The sequence below is a fragment of the Sceloporus undulatus genome, chromosome 2 (genome assembly GCF_019175285.1).
Source record: "Sceloporus undulatus isolate JIND9_A2432 ecotype Alabama chromosome 2, SceUnd_v1.1, whole genome shotgun sequence".
Lineage (NCBI taxonomy): Eukaryota > Metazoa > Chordata > Lepidosauria > Squamata > Phrynosomatidae > Sceloporus > Sceloporus undulatus.
This window is the reverse complement of record NC_056523.1, coordinates 189,406,259-189,428,475: the sequence shown is the minus strand read 5'-3', so window position 1 is coordinate 189,428,475 and position 22,217 is coordinate 189,406,259. Positions and strand designations below refer to the sequence as shown.

The 22,217-nt window shown below is 44.3% G+C and overlaps 1 protein-coding gene across 4 annotated transcripts; it reads right to left on the bottom strand.

The window, feature by feature from the left end:
* Nucleotides 1–528: 528 nt before the first annotated feature.
* Nucleotides 529–21,934, bottom strand: LOC121922691 (dynamin-1-like protein). 4 transcript variants are annotated; one of them, XM_042452408.1, is made up of 18 exons: nt 21,813–21,934; nt 19,798–19,948; nt 17,134–17,284; nt 16,226–16,272; nt 14,105–14,176; nt 13,926–14,012; nt 11,492–11,654; nt 10,847–10,967; nt 10,363–10,494; nt 8,533–8,739; nt 8,298–8,418; nt 5,904–6,059; nt 3,426–3,515; nt 3,219–3,317; nt 2,969–3,112; nt 2,327–2,436; nt 1,970–2,129; nt 529–1,443 (listed from the first exon to the last, which is right to left on the bottom strand). In XM_042452408.1, the coding sequence occupies exons 2-18, from the start codon at nt 19,897–19,899 to the stop codon at nt 1,387–1,389; spliced, it is 2,019 nt and encodes a 672-aa protein (XP_042308342.1). In that variant the 5' UTR covers nt 19,900–19,948; nt 21,813–21,934; the 3' UTR covers nt 529–1,386. The 4 variants fall into 4 exon arrangements, 3 of the variants coding, with proteins under 3 accessions (XP_042308342.1, XP_042308341.1, XP_042308343.1); XM_042452407.1 differs by having other exon boundaries at nt 21,822–21,928; XM_042452409.1 differs by lacking the exon at nt 21,813–21,934 and having other exon boundaries at nt 17,134–17,279; nt 19,798–19,935.
* Nucleotides 21,935–22,217: the final 283 nt, after the last annotated feature.

Below are 22,217 nucleotides of genomic sequence, written 5' to 3'. Positions count from 1 at the left end.
CCTAGAGAAGCAAGGCTCCCTCCCCCCTCACCAGAGATACAGTAGATAGACAGACAGATGTTTAAAGTTAAGAGAAGTGCAGACTTTAGCTGGGTGATCATGTCTAGCTGCCTGGAGCGATAGAAGGTAAGCATCCTTGGTCTAACAGGTGTATCACAATCCATGTGAAGCTGGGTACTTGTTAGATTTGCACAGAGATTTGAATCTCCACCTGTCCTCTCAAACAGCACAATCCATTCCAACAGAACAAAAAAACTATTTTAAAGAATGCTGCCCTGTAGAATTTTTACTCATTTATTTCTCCCACCATACGTGCTGTGTGAATCTGTATAATTAATCCATACTATACTCTTCACTCATACAAGTATAAATGCAGGAAGGTTTACAGAGGCAGACCAAACTCACTGATACCCAAAGTGAAATTTTAAATTTCCTCTACTGACATAAAGAGTTGGGGATGTTCTGTGGAAAGCACGGTCTCTCCCCTCACACATATACATAGTCAAAAAATGCAAAAGCACAAGCATATCAATAACCTTCCACAATTATATTTCATGAAATGTGCAGGCCCAATGTGGGTCCTGCATGGCTCAGAGGTGCATGCAAACTTGAGGACTGTTCAGACTCTGTCCCAATTGCCCACTGCTTTCCTGGATGAGTGGCAGCTCCAAATACGTGGCACTATTGCACATGACACTTGGATGAAAAGGGTGAGAGTGGGGATATGCTTCAAGGTGAGCACGTTCTGGCATTAGCAGCTCCTGCTCTGACACAGAGTGGATTTCCCCCATCCAGACAGGTTTTACCAAATCCAAAGGTTTCCATTTGTCTTACTTAGCCAGTGCATCCTCCTCCACTCTTGGAACAGTAACACTGCCAATATATTCCAGGTCCACGTCAACATAAGTGTCTGTTCCTAGTGCTTGGCAGACATACACATATATGGACAAAACATCCTCACTCCAGATTTTTACTGAATGCACGAAGATTTGCAGGAGAGTTGCCCTGGATAAAAAATGGACCAGATACAACTGTGGAGAAAGGGAATTCAAACTGGACAAAACCGTCATTTAATACTGATGGACTAGCAAGCCTGGAAATGCAAGGGAAGTGGATGAGGCAGTAGAAGGCGGCTTGGTTTCTGTTCAGTCCAGGAATGGTGACATCAAAGTACTTCCCAGAGGTCAGGCCCAGAGAGTTAAATATAGACACGCTTTTTTGTCTCTTATGATGAAATCAGAGATAGCCCAGACCACACATGTGGCCCTCCTGTTTGGAAACAGCTCCAAAGACCTTTGGTGTGCTGTAGAAATGAATGAATGAGTGCGTGGCTCTGGACAAGTGGTAGTCAGTGATGCGGGGCTTTCCCAGAGCTCTGGATGCAGCTTACCAGAGCTGCGTCTCACGAATCTCTGAGATGGTTTGGCTGGCTTTTTGAAGTGCCTGCAAAAGATCAAAGGACCTTGTTGGGTGATGACAAATATGTTCAAGAACCCCACCTTTCAGTCCAACACAAGGTAGGCAACAGATAAAGCAAAACACAATGATCACAAAACAGACTCATTAGAATGCAGTGCAGGAAAGGGTTAAGCATGTATCCACATGGAGACCTGGGAACTGGACAGTTTTTAAAACTACTTACTGGGCACAAAAAACAGTGAACCTGACCAAGTTGCCTCAGGAAAAACTTCCAAAGAAGGCACCCTCCCTACCTCTGGTCCCAGGTTAGGTTCAGAATGGGTTGTGGAAAAAGGTCTTTTACATGCAGGCCATTTCAAGGAGTAAAGACTAAGCTCAGTATCACTGCACTGCATAATACTTGACAGCTAATGCTGTTATCTCTGTCTCAGCAAAGAACTGTTTGCTCCTTATTCTTTCCCCAACAATTCAAGACTTTTCCCCTCAACCATAACAGCTCACAGACAAGGCCTGGGTGACTTGTCCTGTCCACCCCACTTCCCTCCATCACCTTGAGCATATTGGCGGCTTCGTTGCGTTGCTGAGCCATATCCTCTGACTCTGTAAGGAGTGTGTCTAGGAGCTGGGGCTTGTATAGCTGGCCTACCAGTTCACTCTGAAGGTGGTCCTTCACATAGTTCACTAGGAAATGCATCACTGTTTTGGGAACACTGCAGGATGGAGAGCAAGCAACAGTTTTTATTAGACTAGCTGGAATCTTGATAGAACATCAGAGTGTGTGTGTGTGTGTCACAGGGCAACTTTACTAATCTCTACTTGAGAATACACAATTTGCATTGTGTGAGAGTGCTAAATGGATGCCATTTACATCTGACCCATATGCCCACCCTAAATCCAAATGAATTACCTGTCCTGGATGCTTTTACGCACAATAAGGAAGTAAGACTTGATAAGGCGTCGGATGACCTCACAGTCTCGCTGTTCCCGTTGGCTCAGTTTCCGTGTAGCAGGCATGGGCTGGGGAGAGGAATTGGGAGGCCGTTGGAAGCAGCTATCCTACATTTCCATAGTCTTGCTTCCAATGTGCTGAAATACTTTTATCCTAGCCCCTGCCAACTCAGGCAAGTGCAATCAAAGGATGTTTCAGTGTTGGATATACAACAGCCAGTTGTGGAAACAGAATAATGTATTTCTTTCTTAGGTTTAAAAGCCTCTATGAGCTCCTAACCATGTGGATCAACTTCCCTGCTCATCATCATTCTTTAATCCTCAAACTATACCAAACTATAATCACACCAGCACTCCACCCACTCCTAAAGATAGGCAATAGTCTAGCCCCAATCCCAGTTGGTCCTTCCAAAGCTGGTGCCCACAATTACCATAAATGTCATCACAAAGCTACTTAGCATAGGCTGTCAACAGTGTTTTGTTTTGTTTTTCTTTAGCAATTCAATGTACCTGGAAGATACCAGTTTGGGGAAAGCTTATCGAGGAAGCCAGCCCATCTTCTCCCTCCCCACCCGTTTCCTCCCAGTTCTTCCCAGCTGACCGTGTCTAGCAGGTTGACTGCGTGGGACCGACTGGGGCTGGAATAGATTGAAGTTTGGGAGGAGCCCTTAGGCCTGTCATCAGTGTTGGGTTCTTCAGCTTTTTCACTTTTCCATCGCCGGGTCCCATCTGAAACAGGTTCACTCTAAGAAAGTGAACAGAAATGCAAGAATGAGCAGAAGGGGGTAAAGCTCTGAAAGCAAGCTTCAAAGACGGAAGAAACTGTGTGTTGGGTTGAGGAGAGGGTGTACCTTAGAACTGCTCACTGAGGCAGAGACCAGTGCTGTGTCAATGAAATCTGGGTGCTTGGTATTAATGTAGGCCAGCTCAATTGCAACTAGGTTGTGCACCTACCAAAAAAAAAGGCACAAATTGGACAGTCATTCCAAATACAGGGACAGGAACCAACTTCCCTCCAATCTTCCACTAGTAGAGGATAACCGGCCAGTCTTTATTACCATTTCATTGGTGATGGGTAGCCTCCGGCGAAGAACCCCTGTCACCACCTCCACAATGGCCTCGTGCAACTTGGGAAAACGCAGCAGCTCCTAAGAGAAGGGGACATTAGATTTCATTTTTTTTATCAACCCACACTTGGGAATAACTAGAGGTGTTTATACAACAGCTTGTGTTAATGTCTATTACTTGGTGTTAAAGTTCTCATTCCATAGTCTCCCCTCCAAATGACTCAGGTATGAAGTGACTCAGGATCTTACAGATGTTAAGAATGACAGAACCAATCCTTCAATTTATCCAACAGCCAGCCTTCCCCAACTTGGCACCTTCCAGATGTATTAGACTACAGTTCCCATCCCATGGCCCTGTAGACATTAGCCAGTGATGATGGGGGTTGTTCTCCAACATACCGTGATGATACTGAGTTACAGAAGTCTACAATAACCAATTGTTCCTCAATCCAGATAGAATTAGCAAAATATACAGAGCATGAGGTTATAGACATTATATATCTATAATAGAGAGAACTGAAACAAGATTAAGGAATCGAAGTGCCATGCTATCTGCATGATTAATATCACTATGAGTTCCCATTAACCTCAGCTGAAATTCTCCTTGGTTACACCAGTTAATCTGTCAATATATTTTACTGTCACATTACTCAAAATACAGCTATCTCTTGGCCACAGAACGGATATGCTCACAGATATTATCAGCTAACTCTGTGAGACACTGTAAAATTCACTGCATTTAATGCAATGCCAGTATGCATATATCTAGCATAAAGGAAAAACATATAGGGCAATGTGTTACTGGCTCAGAGACTACAATAAAAGAGACTTCAAGATATGCCTGTGTACATATAGATTTCAAAATGCAAGAGGCTTTCCGTTCTTATCTCATGAAGGAGGAAACAAGACAGAGGTGGGTTACAGACCGCCTTCAAGCGGCCGTTCTCCCGCCGCCGCCATTCGCTGCGGAGGGAAGCCCCAGTGGCCAGACCACGAGGCTTCCCAGCGCAGCGAAAAAGGAGCGCCGAAATGGCGCTCCTTTTCAAAACACGGAAGTGACGCTGCGAGGGGTGAAGCGCGCCCTCGCGGCGTCACTTCCGCCGTGACACGTCTGGACGCTATATGGATGGCCGCCGCCATTTACGACACGCTCCACACATGTTGGGGCCGGTTAGGAAGGGGCGACTCTTCCTAACCCTAACACGCCCCTTCCTAACCCTAGCACGCACGGAGCGCGTCGTAAGTGGCGGTTGTAACCTGCCTATGGCACTTTATATAATGCACCTTTTTGTTAGGAAAATAAATACAATAAAGTGCACTGAAACAGTCAGCTACATGTCAGCTAGAAGAGCCAAAGTTTTCCAAGCCTCCACAGAGCAAAGACAATTCACAATGACTGCAAGGGCCTCCCTTGCCAGCAATCTGCAAAGACTCTTGTCAAGCATCTCGCAGCAACTGGCCTGGCACTGGTTAAGTATCCTGTGAGCTAACATTCTCAAATTAAATCAGCCAAGGAAAACACAAAACTCAGAGGCGGGCTGCAAAATTTCCTTTGGGGTGGTTATTACAACTTCTAAAAGATGTGGAGGTATAGGAATCTAGGCAACCCATTCTGAAAGAGTATTTCAAGATGAGTGAAGTGGGACCAGTTATCTACCCCAATAAAACCTAATCATCCAGACCAGAGATAAACCAGAGAAGAAGGAGGGCATGAATGCAAAGTTTCCCTCACCTTTGGGCAAGAGTTAATACAAACAGTCAGATTTGAGCAAAGACTTTCTCTTCAAACAATTAGTATCTTCTAAGCATTCCTCCCTAGCCAAAAGATAAGTACAGCACTTTTATCTTTTGAACTGTATTTTATTCTTTTAATGAGTAATGTGTTTTAGAACTGTATTAGTTTAATTCTATTTTAATGTTCACATTTGTATGTTTTTAACTGTATTTTTTTAAAATTGTAAGCCATTTTGCGTTCCAACTTTGGAAGAAAAACGGAGTAGAAATAAATATAATGATAATAATCACAACCACAACAATAAGTAAAGACCTATGCAAAGCAAGACTGTATATTTCTCTAGAAGATCTTGTTGGCAATGGCAGCAATTTTTTAAAACAGGTCATTTAGCTTGTTATTAGAAATGGCAAATGGCAAAGCTCATTTAGCTTGTTAGAAATGCAATGGTGGCATTAGAGCTGGCAGTACTGGTTAAGCAAACACTGAAAGTATTGCATAGCCTGATTCTACCCCTGTTTGTTCAGGTGTCCCACTGAGCTCGATGGAATTCAATGCCATGTAAAGCATTCTGTCTTCAGTTTGAAGAACAGCAGGAAGCTGGAAGTGCTGTAATTGGCCTTTTGAAAGTTCAAAAGGTTTCACCCACGCACTATTAATACAGTAGTCCGTGCCAATAAGCAAAGTTAGAGGGAATGGGTTAGGGAGGGCCAAGCACAGGGATGAAGAGGCTATACCTGTGTGTTGTAGGTGGAGCAGTGCTGAATGATGCGCTGCAGCTCCTCATGCACTAACTCCACACAGCGAAGGCTTGGTTCTTCCAGCCGCTTGATCTGACGTTTAACCAGCAGCTCGAAGGAGACTTCAGGGACAAAGAGGGCTGGACGGGGACCCTGCCAGAGTATGATGGTGTAGAATGGGTTAGGAAAGCAACCTCACCCTGATCAACCCCCCTCCCCCCCCAAAAAAACTACCATATATACAAAAAGTTTTGGGGGAAATTCCTTGCCCTCCAGGATACTCTGAGTCCCATTTTGGGAGAACACTCATAGAATCATAAAGACAGGATATAAATCCCATAAACAAACAAACAAACAAACAATGTAGTTTTCCCAAGCAGGTTTGGGTTTCCCTTTTCTGATTGACATTCTGCTCTTGTTGAGCCCACTCAGTCATCATTGCCCTGTGCCCCATAAGCTTGAGGGAGGATAGGGGTGTTTCTCAGGGCCCCCCATTCTAGCTGCAAGTACATCAACAGTCACCAACTGTTTTAGCTCTTCAAGCATGGATGGGCAGCTGCATGGAACCAGAAGCCAGTTTCCCCTGAGACTACTCGGCAGGTTGCACCCGCCCCTGAACCCTGATACAGAAAGTCCAAATACCTCCATTTACCTCTGCAGTCCCTCTCAAAATGATGGCATGAAGGGATGCCCTGTCATTTCCTGTCAGCATTTTGAGAGGGACTGCAGAGGAAAACAGGGATTTGGTGATAGTACAGGGCTCTGGTGTGCTTTGGGGAGTGGGGTGGGGTGTTTTCTACATAGTTTGGGAGTCAACAACTGCCCCCAAATTATACCTATTTAAAAATACTGCAGCCTTGAGGAGCTTTGCAGAACTGATTAGGGGTTTCAGGAGCCACAAAAATGGGACCAAGGGACCACTGGCAACCCACATGCCACATTTTGCCCACTCCTGTTTTAGGGGGAAATGATAGACAGGTTAAAAGGAGAAGTGCAAGGCCACCTTGACATGGCCAGGAGAAGAAGCAGAGGAGAAGGAATCCCCCTTGTGACAGCAATGGAAGATACATGTTCTAGCAGCCACACCAGGAAGACGAGTTTCCAGGATGGTGACAGCGGAGAAAGAGGTAATGCCAGTTAGCTATCATAATGCTATGGATTTCGCAGGAGACCGCAAAGAAGCACTTATGTTAGTACAAGTTATGTTATTTAAAAATATATAAAAATGTGTTAGTATTTTTTCTAGGAGGATGCCTCTAATGATAACTCAATAGTGATAGTTCGATCTAATGATAACTCGATCATTAGGGGCATCTTAGAAAAAAAAATCTTTGTACAATTTGGAAAGGAGAGTGCAGTGGGCCCTTGGTATCCACTGGGATTTGGTTCCAGGACTCTCTGGATACCAAAACCCATGGATGCTCAAGTCACATTAAATATAATAGCATAGTAAAAGGATATCCCTTATATAAAATGATAAAAACCAAGGTTTGCTTTTTGTAATTTATTTTTTAAAAATATTTTCAAGCCAAGGATGGTTGAATCCATGGATAAAGAATCCATGGATATGGAAGACCAACTGTAATAGCCACTAAGTAAGAAAACATTTATTGTAGGGCTAGATGAGGCAGCTGCCACTATGCTTCTGCAGCAAAGAGATAAATTGGGATCAATTCTGTATCAGCTTGGGTTTATATTTTGAAAACAAAAAGGACACTATGAAGCCACAAAACACTTATGTATATGTTTTGGCTGTCTCATGGGTCTCAACTCTTTCAAACTGGAAAAAGAGATCACAGTGATTTTTTTAGCCCTGAAAAAAAATCATCTTCTACAGCAGTGGCTAAGTAGCAGATACTGGATCAATGCTGTTCCCTGAACCATTGGCTGCTGGTCCCAGTTGAATTTCCAGGAAAGACACAGTTGTAGCCTATAGGCATCTACATGATGCCACTCCCTGGCACACTGGGTGAGAAAAATAAAAGCCAGTTCCCTATATCAGGTAGCTCTAGAAGTACCCTTCTAGAGCAACTGACAATGAAACACAGAACTTTTAAATTCATAGAACTGCAAATTAAGACCATGGTATTTTCCAAATACTGCAATTGGCAAAAGAGTGGGAAGTGGCTTGCCACTCAGAAAAACTGCTAAGTTAATGGTTTATGTCAAAGTTTGTTTCAAATTTCCTGATCCACAGTTCTATCACTATATGACAGAAACTTTCTTATGCAGGCCATAGCCACACCTTGTTTGGGGCAGATTGGCTCTCAGATTACAGGGGATGATGGGAAAGGTAAAAAATGGCTGAAGACAGCAGTGGGTGATTAGACAGTCTTGTTTGAGATACAGGAATGGTATCACTGGTCTTCCAGCAACATGATGGTCACTTACTGTGGCATTTCTGATGGCTGTCAAGATATCCAGCATGGTAAGCCCAGCCAGTGGATCAATGGACTCCAGGGTACGACCAAAGGTCTCATGGAAAATGTAGCACATCCGGGCACCACCACACCTAGCAGGAAAGATCACGCCAACCTTAGTGAGCACACATATATTCATGCATACACACCGCTTCAATCTCATTTTCAATTCCACTGTTCTCTCCCTCCCCAGGCCCATCACTCACAGCTCGGAGGTCTCAATGTTGCGTGCTGTGCCCTCAATGGTGTTGCAGTACTCAGTGGCAAATTTAGTGATGATCTGAAGCAAAGTGGCATTCTTGTCCTCAATGGGCTGCCCGTAGCTCTGCAGCACAGACTGGTACTGGGCTGTCAGTACATTCACCCGGGTCTTCAACTCAGGCAGGCAGTCCCGAATGTGGTGCATCAGTAGCCTGGGAAGGAGGCAGTCAGTAGCTTGGTCAATACACACAGCCATGACTAGCTTACCATTCAAGGAGAGGATCCTCCTTTCAGAGGAGGGACCAAGAGGGACAATGAGATACAGCGTTTTGAGGGTTAAGAGACCCTGACAGAGCAAGGTCCAAATCCCCGCTCAGGCTTAAAAACCCACTGGGTAACCTTGGGCAAGGTATACTTTCTCAGCCTCAGATGAAGGCAAATATCTTCTGAACAAATCTTGCCAAGAAAAACCTATAACAGGGTTAACATAAGTTGGAGTCAACTTGAAGATACATAACAAGGTCTAAAAAATGGGGTATGATTCAGAGGAGAAGGAGTCATCTATTTTTATTGGTTGTATGAACACATTTGGGATTCCACATTTCCTGCCAAGGATCAGGCATAGGCACAAGGACGAGCAATTCAATTTTATTCCCAGGTAGGTTGTACTGAGATATAAGGAAGGAGGGTATAGCCCCAAGAAAGAACATAGTGTTCCTCAATGATTCCACAGAGTGCCGTGTTCCAGTGCCAGTATTACAATTAAAAACAGGACTAAGACATCCTTGAAAAACTGCAAGCCCTCAAGAATAAACCAGTTTCCCACAAGCTGGCATCCCTGGATACACTTGGACTACAACTCCCATTGTCCCAACCAACTGTCTGGGCCAATGGGGGTTCTCATCCTGCACTTTTATATATGGCCCAGGTTGTGGAAGGCTGTGATAGACTGTACTAATGGCTGGAACAGACTGGCATAAAAAGCTGGCTTCTAGTGCACATGGCATGCAGACAATGTACAGCCCCAAGCCACCCGGCCATTTATATGGGGGCCATCTTCCAAGTGTTCCGGCAGCATGGCGTTTATATGCCATATGCTGCCAGAATACCTTAAAGCCGGCTTCCCACCATGGTAGTGTAAAAGCTGGCAATTTACCAGTGCAAAAGGAAACTGCTCTTTTTTCAACCAGCAAAAAGGCAGATTGAGGCTGCAGCATGTGGTCTGTTTCGTCCTTAGTTGAACACACCAACAGCTTCAGACAATACAAGGGAGCTTTCTATAATTTGCCATAAGACAACGTCTAGGTTCCACAGCTGAGCAGTGCTTTGATCTAGGGAAAACCTGAGTTCACAGAGAATGACAGAACACTGTCCATCTCCTCTGGTGAATAGTTTAATAAGCAGGTTAGGGCAAGACATAGGATGACATACTTTTCCTGCCAGATGGACTGTACCTTGGGGAGCTGCAGTTCCAGCTGAAAGAACTACAATGGGATTCCTTCTTTTTGTGTGTGACATGCCTGAAGCATGGCATGAAAGAGCTAGCAAGTAATTTCTACTTTTACAGCACCCTTATTTCTCTTGGGGGAGGGTTTTCTACCCTAATTACAGATCCCAACACAGAGGTTTTAGTGCTAGACAGGTTGGATTACTTTCTGTACCTTCATGTGCAACATGTTCAAGTATTTGAAAAGATGTTCTCTGATTTCATTTTGAAATGAAAGGAGGCTACTAGCCCTCATGAAAGTTGAGAAACATCTGTATCTAGATTTTTTTAAAATCAGAAAATATGTTTAGAAGGTTGAAACAACATTGAAGGCTCAGCTCCTCCTCACCTATTGAGAGTTTTGGCTAGGTGGCGTGTGCCATTTCTATTGGCGAGTGATGGGTACTTCTTCTGCAAGAAACCCTGTTCATCTTGCAAGGACTCACTGATGCTCTTGTTGCTGTTGATATCATGCTGGCTCCTGGTAGGAGAAACAGGGCACAATGGCAAATTTGCCAACAAAAAGAAAGAGTGAAGTCAGAGTCTACAACAGGATCAGATAATCTTTTTCCTTCCAAATATTTAGGCCTATGAACTCCAATGATTATTTGCCAGTGACTGTGATGACTCAGACTGATGGGACCTGAAGGCCCAAACATCAAGAGGTCCCATCCTCTACATCCCCAAGTATATGTAACCCATACAATAGATATATAGCATCACCTAAGAACATTCCATGCTGATGTGTCATTGTCAACACAGACACACCTTGTCTACTCCAGTGTCTATGTCTGACTCCAGTTGTTTCTCTTCTCCTAACCTACAGAACTTACCTGTTGACCACCCCAATGATGCCCAGCTTGACAGGAATAACTCGGCCCATCAACACATCCATGGCATCTGTCCCAGCATCCATCAAGTCCAGCTTGGTGACCACAGCCAGTGTCCTTCGCCCTGCAGACAAGATCTTCCCATTACAGCAGGGCTGGGGAAATTCAAGGCCATCCACTGTTTTGGCCTACAACTCTCAGCAGCACTAGCCAGTATAACTAATAATGAAGAGGCTGTAGAAGTTGTAGTCTCAGACAACTGGTGGGCCAAAAGTCACCATTGCATTATAAATCTCCCTACTGGCTGAAAAAAAGGGGAAAGAGGAGGAACAAGCTGCTCCTTTATCAGCCTGCCTCTCCATCCCACTTTTGCTCTCTCCCTCCCTTTATCTCCCATTGCTCCCACTCTCATCCATGCAGAGCCAACCTTTTCTGGCAAACACACAGCATTCCAGTTGGACTGGAGAATATATTATCTTCCCCTGCACTCCCTGTGTCTCCTCCAGTCCCAACACACATAGAGGGCCATAGCTCCAGCAAAGAGACCTTAACTCCAGTCTTCTGTGACTCGGTCCACAGGGCTCAAGCGCTTACCACCTGACTTCCAACATCCTCCCTTCATAGTACAACATCCCCAGGTGGCCATACCGTCAGGGTCAACATCTCGTGCAAGTTTTAGAGCCTCTGATGTGGCCATGTCAGTGTTGGCAGCAGTCACAGCCAGGATCAAGCAATTTGGGTTGGAGATGTAGGACTGGATCATATCTCGAACCTGAACCTCAATATCAGGGGGCTGATCCCCAACAGGCACCTGTGAAACAAAGCAAAGGTGAGAATTACTGTCAGAGTGAAGAAGACTCCCAGAAGAACAACTCAGTCTTAGAGGGTTCCCCACCCAATTTCAATACAGATTAGCTCACTGACAGTGATCTCAGTTCAACAGGACTTGACTTTACTGTAGTTGTTGTGCCTTCAAGTCATTTCCAACTTATCATGAGGTTTTCTTTTCTTGAGAGGGGTTTTGCCTTTGCTATCCTCTGAGGCTGAGAGAGTGTGACTCGCCTAGGGTCACCCAGTGATTTTGTGGTTGAAGTGGGAATTAAACCCTGGTCTCCAGAGTCATAGTCCAATGCTCAAATCACCACATCATGCTGGCTCCCAACAGACTTTAGTGCAGTATTTTAAAAAACCCACAGGTGGACATATGCATCATAGCACAATGCCTGAAGAACAACAGCCACAGGAGTAAAGGGGCAGTATTGCATAGTGGGTATTACACTGTGTGTGTTTTGTGCATGTTACACACGGGGCTGACTTGGATCATCGCACAACACCACCTGCTGAATGTGTCCACTGCACAATGTAGTGATTCACAGTTCTCTGCCTCCTCCATTGTCTGCTGAATTTGTCCATGTGCAATTCCAAACTCTTTGCTCTGCACTGTGTATCAGTTCCTGAATTCAGGGGTAACTTTGTCATAATACATTAAGCACTGAACCAGGGTAGAGAATGTTGTTGTTGTTGTAGTAAACTTCCCTGTCATGAGTTGACCCTGTCTCATAGCCGTCCTATGGATGAGACATCTCCAAGAGTGTCTTCTACTACTCTGCTCTGCTCCCATATATCACTGAATGTAATAGCAATAGATGTGACATAAACAACTAGCACAATTAAAATTATACTTTTAAAGAACAATATTATACACACAGCCTAAATGTATTTACATATACATAGTTTCATGTACTTAAAGCGAAAATTTGGTAAAATGTGATGTTTTCAAAGAACAAGGAAAAAATTAAAGATTAATTTTTGAAGTTTGAATCTTTAAATTTTTTCTTAAACCCAGGGCCTCTCCTTTCTCCTCCCACAGAGCCTCATCCCACTCACCCCATCTCTTCAGTGTTTTAATGGGATGCAGGTGAATGCCACACCCTGTTTCAGCCCAAAGGTAGATGTTTGAGGAGCAGTGGTAGAATGCGCCAGGCCCTAACTGTGCTGTTTGGTATAGACAATATCCTTCAACCCAAAAGGATTAGTGTTTACTTAAAGAAAAGAAGAAATAATGATTCTAGTCTTCATGGCTACAGAACAAAATTCTGAAAAATCATTGCAATTTATTTCAGCATAATAATTAGGAGTTATTTAAACCATAAAGTACACACAAGCATTGTTAAAGATTCAAGTGGAATCATAGTGGAGTTTAGGTTTTTCTTTTACTATACAAAGGATGAAATTCTTTCAGATAGTTAAAGCCAAGGATAGCTTCTAAACGTAGCATTAGTTGTCCATTTTCTGGCAAATGATCCACCCTATTAAAAATAATACTACCATTCTTTCTTTACAAAAAGGCCAGAGGAGAAAACTTTTCATTTTCTTGCAGCTCCTTTCTAATTACAGGAGCCCTGGTAATTGACTGCCTCTCTTAGGTATCCCCCAAATTCTGGAAATTGTCTGTGGCTGACGCAAAGCTACCAGCCTGGCCTTTGAAGGTACAATTCTGCCTCCTTGACCAGGAATTGGCCCAAATGACTAAAAACAGAATTCCCATTAATAAAGGAAGTAGTTCCACTTGCACAGGGCATAAAGAGCTCACAACTGGGCGGAGGGAGAAGAACTTTATCCTAGGTTGCATAACCCAAAGATTGTTCAGTACCCCCACCCCCAATGAGATGGGATATTTTCATGCAGAAGTGAAATACTTCTGCTGAAATTCTATCTTGAAAAATTAACATGGAAAGAAAGAAACTTACTGTAAATTAATTCAATACCCTATCAAAAATCCACAGATTTTTCCCCCTTCAACACTTTGTTCTTTTACCCTGCCTTCCCACACCTGCTATTTGCTAGTCCAGTAAGACAACATGAGTGGAGGAGAGATTGAAGGGGGAAAGAGAGGAGATGAGGGGGAAAGTGGAGGCCCAGAATCTCTCCTCTGAATGATCCATCTATTTTGCCCATTAGCACAAAGAGATGGAAAAGCTTCATCGCAGCTGATTGCTATTCACTGGGAAGTCTACCAAAGCAGTTAGTGCCTCCCTAGGTCTCTCTTTTAATGCTGGAGGCCACTTCCAGTGCTGCCTACCTTGGTGATTCCTGGCAGATCAACAAGAGTCAAGTTCAGCACATAGGGGGAGTAGATCTTCAGGTACAGGGGCTCTGGGCTGATTCCCTGCAAACAGAAACATACAAACCCCAGAGTGAGAGAAGAACTCTGTGAGAGCAGGCAAAACAGATGGTGCACTCAGGATTTTGATACCTTACCTTATTGGTCCCAGTCGTCCGCTCAGTCTCAATCTCAATCTCCTGCCTGATCTCGCTGAAGTCAGTAAATGTCTTGTGGAGAAAAAAAACTGAATGAATTAGGGCTGCCAGATTCAAAACCCAACAGCAATTTAATTGCTTCTTAGAAGGGGCTGTTGTCAGCTACATGTTGTCAGTTTCCTCCAAGGAGCTAGAAGGTGGTATATGTGGCCCTCCTCTTCATTTTCATCTTTACAACAAATTTGTAATGTGCCTTAGACTAAGGGACTGGCCCAAAGCCAGCTACTCATGCCCACGTGACATTTGAACCCTATCCTAGTCCAACCCAAGCCACTACTCCACACTGGTTCTCAAGATGGGGAGCTTGCAGGACAACACAGCTACATCTTCCCCTGCCCTCTTCTTGCTCTGCATCCTGGCTGCTGTGGGTCAGATGTAAAGTCCAGCTCACTATTGCTCACCATAGCACTAAGGAAGAAACAGAAGAGGAGAAACAAAGAACAAACTGGGCAGCAGAAGCCATACATCAGCTATATAAAAGGTATAGTCCTCCACTTGCTGTTGAACTGCAATTCCTAGCAGCCCTAGCTTGCACAGCCAATGATGAGGACTGATGGGAGCTAAAGTTCAGCATTATTTTCCAAAAATATAATTAATTTTTTAAGAGAAATGCAGCATCTCCAGATTACATCCTAGCAACCTGAGCTAACAGAAAAACCTGGTCCTCCACATTTTCTGTAAAACAACAACAACCTTCTTCCAAAAGCAGGAGAAAAAAGGTCAAAGATGCAAGAAAATATGCAGTAAAGATGAAAGGAAATAGTCCAGATTGTCAAAAGTCAACATGGAGCAACTTAGCTTCCACTCTACCAATGCAGACTCAAAGTGAGTCCTATTCAAAACAACAGACTTACTCTCAAGTAAATATGGTTAGGATTTGGTCAGCTAGGAAGAAGGCTTCCCAAAAGGGGAGGGAAGCAAAGCTATAGAAATATTTAGCACCACAGTTTGCCAGAATTCTTCCTACGCTTGCACAGAATGGCATAGCGTTTGGGGACACAACATTTTAAATACTGAGAAGCAAGGCTTCTCACAGTGAGAGGAGTGCATCTGAAAGCCTGCAAGCAGATTTTGGATCTGTTAAAGATTCCTTATTTGTTTTCCTAGTATGTACAAATGTAAAAAACCATACAAAGCGTTCAAAACAAATTAAGAAATCTAACACACATCATCTAAAAATAGTGATATACCGAAGGGAAGCAAAAGAGGGGACAGGAGAAGAAAGGAATAACCAAAACTCCACAGCATCTGGAAGACTATTTCTATATTATACACAGAATTTTGGACTTTTTAAAAAAAAATCCTCCCCCTAATCCACAGTCAGGATCAAAAGGGATATTCTTTCATAATAAGGAAAACATTGACATTTTTAGTCAATAAAGTCAACAAAATTAACAGTGAAAGGGAACCCAATGAAAATGGAGAAGACGTATACATGTGAGTAAAATTCCCTTGAAAACTAGAAGGGATTCTCTTATCAGGAAAGGAGGCAGACTAGACATGTCCTCAATCTAGGCCTCTAGCCTTCCTTGTTTGTTTGTTTTCCTCCACCACAGTGACAGTAGGGGCTCCCTCCATCAGAGAAGCTTTGAAAGCAATGAGGAAACAAGGCAGCAAAGGTGAAAAGGGCCATGGGAAATCATCTCTCCACTGTCATTTTCAACTATGGAATATGTTTTTGTTTTTTGGTTTTTTGCTACATGTTGCAGGAAAGAACTGCTCTTCCTGCTTGAGAATTGCCTGAACTACTGCCTCTTATTCCCACTGCATACAAGAGAATAAAAGCTTTTCACAACATTAATTTATATAGAATCTGTGAAGGTTGCTGCCATTTTAATACACACTTGTTTATGTCGCAGGCAGAAGCCCAGGAGAAAGACAATTGCTCCCAGCCATCAGACCTTGATGAGCCAAGATCCAGGGACAAGTAACTGCATGCCTCCAGGAGAGGCATTCCTCAAGTCAGTCTGAATTGCCTTCATTTTTGGCATGTAAAACAGCTGCCTGTCCTGCCTATGACTCTGAATACCAGGAGGGCCTTTGACATCACCCAGTCTGTACCTTGTGCTTGCAATGAAGGAAGGTGGCCCACTCATCGACCTGGACACCTGCAGACAAAGAAAGACAAAGTACGAGGTGTCCAAAAATCTCATCACTATCATCCACCACCACCCCACAACATGTGGTACTGCTGCCCAAAAGCGTTTCTCCAAAGCTATGAGCAAATGAGCAAAGCTATGAGAGAGAGATAGCCCCATTAACCTCCCTAACATTCGGGGGGGGGGGGGAGTGTTTCTCCAGAGCTATGAGCAAATTGAGAGAGAAAAAGCCCCATTAACCTCCCTAACATTGAAAAACAGAAGAACCAGTGCCCCAGACCTCACTGGAAATGTCACACACTAATCTACCTCAGTCACCTCTCCTGGCAAATGTTGTCTGAAAGGTTGGGCACCCTACTTCCTGTTCTGTTTCCTTTCTGTCTCTCATACACCATGCATTTTGCCCTTCAAAGCTATTCATCCAGAAGCCCTAACTCCAGATGTTTGTGGGTCAGCTGTACTTACTCAGTGATAAACTGGCAATCTGTGCATGCTTAATTATGTGTTTGATTTGGTTCCACTGAAGATATCAAGGCTGAGCCCCAATATTCACAACTAGTATCCTGAGGACTCAGCCAAAACCCAAATCAAGCCCTCGTAAAATACTTGCTGTAGGCTTCACCAACAATTTTAACAGACTTTTAACAGGACACACTCTTTCATTATGAATATGAAAAACAATAACATTAAATCACTTACAAAATCTATAATTCCACAACTCCAAAAAATATACCAACAATATAAAAAGCACAAAAGCCATCCTTGGATACAACCCTAGAAAATTATGTGTAGAAAGAAAAGGACAGCACTGTCTGAAGCCACACTTACCATGCTGGGATATCTAACACAAACCCAACCATCACCCCTTACCGCTTTCTGCACTAGCTGTCCGCCTCCTCTCCTCCATTGTTGGAACATGCACCAGCTGCAGAATGAGGGGTCGGCGTGTAACAACACCAGAGCCCCGTGGCAAGAAGTCTCGGCCTACAATGCTCTCCAGCACCGAACTCTTCCCGCTACTCTGTGGAGAGAGGCAGTGTTAGAGGCAAAGTGAGGATAAGAGACAGTGAGGTGAATCCAGACAATAGTCCCACTTCAAAATCAATTTGACAACAGTTAGCCAGACTGAGAAATTGCAGAAGCTACAACCCAATACTTCTGGAAGAAGACTAGGAATGATTGATGCACAGGATTAAGAACAGCCATCCTTGTTTAGGCTAAGAATTCATCTAATCTAGCATCCTATCTCTGATAGTGGCCAACCACATATTTCTAGTAAATGTATAAGAAGTTGTGAAGGTATCAGCCATCCCCTACTGTTTATCATCTTGTACTCAAAGATATACTGCCTGACAGCCTGGAGGTTCAACTGAACTATCATTTCTTGTAGCAGTGAGCCCCATACATCAGTTATGCATTCCATGATGAAATACTTTCTTTATCCATTCTGAATTGGTGGCAAATTCATTGCAGTGAGTGATTCCAAGTACAGTCAGCCAGCCATATCCACAGATTCAACCATCCATGGTTTGAAAATATTTTTTTTAAATAATTCCAAAAAGCAATTTTTTACTTTTGCCATTTTATATAAGGGATACCATTTTACTATACCACTGGATATATTGTAACTTTCATACCCATGGAGTTTGGTATCCACGAGAAGTCATGGAACCAAACTCCAGGAGATCCCAAGGGCCCACTGTAGTCTAACAAGAGAGAAAGTTCATTCTTCATGCAAATCCCCAATACCACTCTTAGTTTTATAAATATATTTCACGGGCCACCCTTTAGTCATCTAAAACAAAATGATGGTGCTATATGATTTAAGAGTGATTGGGGAAGGAACAAACTAAGGATGGCCCGCTTGTGGTTATCCAGACATTAATCTGAGATTCTTATGATCCCTCACTAAATACAATGGGCCCTTGGTATTCACTGAGATTTGGATTCAGGATCCCCCATGGATGCCAAAATTTGTGGAGGCTCAAGTCCCATTAAATACAACAGCATAGTAAAATGGTATCCCTTATATAAAATGTCAATAATTAAGCTTTGCTTTTTTGTAATTTATATATTATGATCAACAGATCAGCCATACAGATAAATATGATATGCAGATAAAACAAATCAAACAAAATTAATATCAGATTATAAAAAGTGAGTATGATTAATTAGGAATCAAAATACAAAGTTTGCTCTTCAAAAGAATTAGATAATTTTATTACATTTTATAATAATGTTATAATATTTATGCCAACAGACCATTGCTGCTGCTGCACAAAAGCCAGCCACTTTCATTGTTACTAATGGACAGTAGTGTCACTGAGGGAGTGCAGTGATATGCTCTACACTAAGTGAAACCCCAAATGAGGGAGGAGACCTCCTCCCACAAGGGGGGGGGGAGCAGAAGGGGCGACCCAAGCACAGCTGTTGCTTGTGGGAGCATCTGAAGAGTTTTATGAAGGGCAGCCGAAGAAAGAAAGAGAGAAGCCAACCAGTGAGCACCAGGGCAGAGAGAGAAAGAGAGAGGTGATTTGCCTCCCATGGTGTGGAGACGCATGCTTCCATCCTTTCCTTTTTGTTGCATTAAGGAGCCTTGGCTGAGCTCTGCTGTGACAAGAGGCACCAGCTCCCTCCTCAGTGCCAAAGCAGCCAAAGGTGCCTGAGCCCTGCAGGAGCCAAGCCAGCCAGCCTCTCAGTGCCTTGGAGTGGCAAGGAGGAGGAACAGGGGGAAGGTTGCGGCTCTGGACACTTTCTCCATGGAACCAGCCCTCTGCTGCTGCTGTTGCTCCTTGCCAGGCCTTGTGCTTCTCCCTCCTACTCTTCCAACCAACTTCAGCCATACTGCCACTTGCTCTGCCTCCTTTGCCCCTTTAAAACCTGGCATAAGGGCCGCCTTTTCCCCCTTCCTTCCCTCCCACTCTCCAGTCCTAGTGTGTGAGGTGAGCTGGTGCTGCAGGAGTTGGAGGTGATGGCGGCAGTGGTCTATTCATGGAAAAGTGCATCAGCTGTCTACTTGTGAGTAAGGCGCAGGGGTGACCACACTGGTTTGTCAGCAAATGGGATATATAAAACTCATCAGCTCTTCCAGGTATATCTCTAAATAAAAATGTGATGATAACCAGTATAGAAAGGGCAGTATAACAATACATGTCCCACTGTCTACACCGTGCCAGCTCCATAGGGCCATAAACATATATATAGTCCTCCCTCTGTTCTCACGGTCTTCAGACTCGCATCCCTCACTTACGCGCGAGGGACGAATGGAAGGGAGAAGAATGGGGCACGTGCCTGCATCTATATTCAAGCCATATATGCGAAACGCCGTTTTCGCGAGGCAGTCCAGAATGGATCCCACACGAAAAAGGAGGGATGACTGTATTTCCAAGCTGCAGATGCTTGAATGCATAGATAAATAATATGTGGATATGGAGGCCTGACTATACCAGATATCCTAGCTAGAACTGACGGAAGGTGCAATTCCCGCAAACATCTGGAGGGTCATCCTTGGAAGAAACAGAAGAAGAACCTCACCTGGGAGCCAACCACTACAATCTGGGGCAGCTGGATCACCTCCGCTCCCACTGTGTTGAAGATCTCTTGCAGCTTGTTGATGACAGGGATGAGAGTCTCCATAGCTGCAAAGGGGTAGGTCTTGGAAGGGAAAGGATCAGGCGGCTCTTACCTGTGAGGGAGAAATAAAGAGAGATTCAGGAAAAGCCTCAGAGCCCAGGGAACCCCCTGCCACTTGATAAATACCTGCTGCCACCCAGGCTCTGGCAGTTTTACTGGCCCAATACAGCCTCCCCTTCTTCCTTCAGCCTTATTCTACCTATTCTTTTTTTCTTTATCCTCCAGTAAAGGGCTTCAGTGTAGTGCAGTGATTCCCAAACACTGGCTGTCAATGTGTTTTGGACTTCAGCTCCCAGAATCCCAGACCATTAACCAAGATGGATGAGGCTTCTGGGAAAGTCCAAAACACCTGGAAGACCAGAGTTTGGGAATCACTGATGGAGTGGGGTTTGAGTGTTGGGACTACCGCTCTGGAGAGCATGGTTCAAATCCTGACTCAGCCACGGAAACCCACTGAGGCCCAAAACATATTGCAGAAATGATCCAGTTTGAGACCGCTTTAACTGCCATGGCTCAGTTATGGAATCCTAGGAATTGTAGTTTATTGTGGCACCAGAGCTCTCTCTGACAGAGAAGGCTAAATGCCTCAGAAAACTCCAGTTCCCAGAATTCCCTAGCATTGAGCAAGGGTAGTTAAAGAGGTCTCAAACTGGATTATTCCTGCAGTGTGTTTTGGACCTGGGTGACCTTATTTATTCATTTCTTTATTAATTTGGTATGCCGCATTTCTCCCAGGAAGGAGTGTCTTGAATAAAATAAAATAAATAAAAGCAAGCAGGGAGGGGGGGAGGCAGCCTAGCTTCCCTTAGTCACACTCTCTCAGCCTCAAGGGAAAGGCACGCTCATAGAATCGTAGAGTAAGAAAAGACCCCAAGGGCCATCCAGTCCAAACCCATTCTGCCATGCAGGAACTCTCAATCAAAGCATCCCCATCGATAGATGGCTATCCAGCTTCTGTTTAAAGACCTCTAAGGAAGGAGACTCTACCACTCTCCAAGGGAGTTTGTTCCACTGTCGAACAGCCCTTACTGTCAGGAAGTTCCTCCTAATGTTGAGGTGGAATCTCTTTTCCTGCAGCTTGCATCCATTGCTCCGGGTCCTAGTCTCTGGAGCAGCAGAAAACAAGCTTGCTACCTCCTCAATATGACATCCCTTCAAATATTTAAACAGGGCTATCATATCACCTCTTAACCTTCTCTTCTCCAGGCTAAACATCCCCAGCTCCCTAAGTCGTTCCTCATAGGGCATGGTTTCCAGACCCTTCACCATTTTTGTCGCCCTCCTTTGGACACGCTCCAGTTTCTCAATGTCCTTTCTGAATTGTGGTGCCCAGAACTGGACACAATATTCCAGGTGGGGCCTGACCAGAGCAGAATAGAGTGGCACTATTACTTCTCTTGATCTAGACACTATACTTCTATTGATGCAGCCTAATATAGCATTGGCCTTTTTAGCTGCCGCATCACACTGTTCACTCATGTTCAACTTGTGGTCTACTTGGACTCCTAGATCCCTTTCACACGTAGTTTCATTCAGCCAGGTGTCCCCAATCCTATATCTGTGCATTTCATTTTTCTGCCCTAAGTGCAGTACCGTACATTTCTCCGTGTTGAATTTCATTTTGTTAGCTTTGGCCCAGCTTTCTAGTCTATTCAAGTCATTTTGAATCTTGATCCTGTCCTCTGGGGTATTAGCTATTCCCCCTAATTTGGTATCATCTGCAGATTTGATAAGTATTCCCCCAATTCTCTCTGTCTCTCGGCCTGAAGGAAGCGTCCCACTCTCTCAGCCTCAGCGGAAGGCAGTGACAAGCCTCCTCTGAGCAAAGCTTGCCAAGGGAACCCTAATGATAGGGCCTCCATAAGATTATACATCCAATGCCCGAAGGCACGCAGCAGCCGCCCTGCCTGACTCACCCCACAGACCTTCACTCTGGACCCGGCTCCAGCAGCTCCATTCCTTCCTCAACCAGGAAACGTTGCCCGCCCCGACCTTTGTCTCTATTGGCGGCCATTTTGAGCCCTCGCGCTCCCTATGGCCCACTCACCTGTCCGTCAACCCGATCCCCAGCGCCATTGGACCGAGTGGGCGGGGATAGAACCTCATTGGTCGGTTTCAGGACCAATCACAAGGGTGCCAGAAGGGAAGGGTTTTTTTTTTAAACGACCATAGAGTCAGTGACATGGGACTGGGATAGAAGGGCCCTTAGCAACCAAGGCCCCCTAGCAACAGGTCAAGAGGGTGGGTGGTGTGGTGGTGCCCGAAGTTGTTTAGGGCTGCGTCCACGTTGCAGAAATAATCCAGTTTGATACCACTTTTAA

Coding starts and splice junctions, on each gene's coding strand:
- LOC121922691 (XM_042452408.1), bottom strand. CDS start 19,899: ATGGAGACTCTCATCCCTGTCATCAACAAGCTGCAAGAGATCTTCAAC. Junction 14,177..16,225: donor TCCTTCATTGCAAGCACAAG/GTACAGACTGGG, acceptor TTTCTCCACAAG/ACATTTACTGACTTCAGCGA. Junction 8,419..8,532: donor AACATTGAGACCTCCGAGCT/GTGAGTGATGGG, acceptor CTTTCCTGCTAG/GTGTGGTGGTGCCCGGATGT.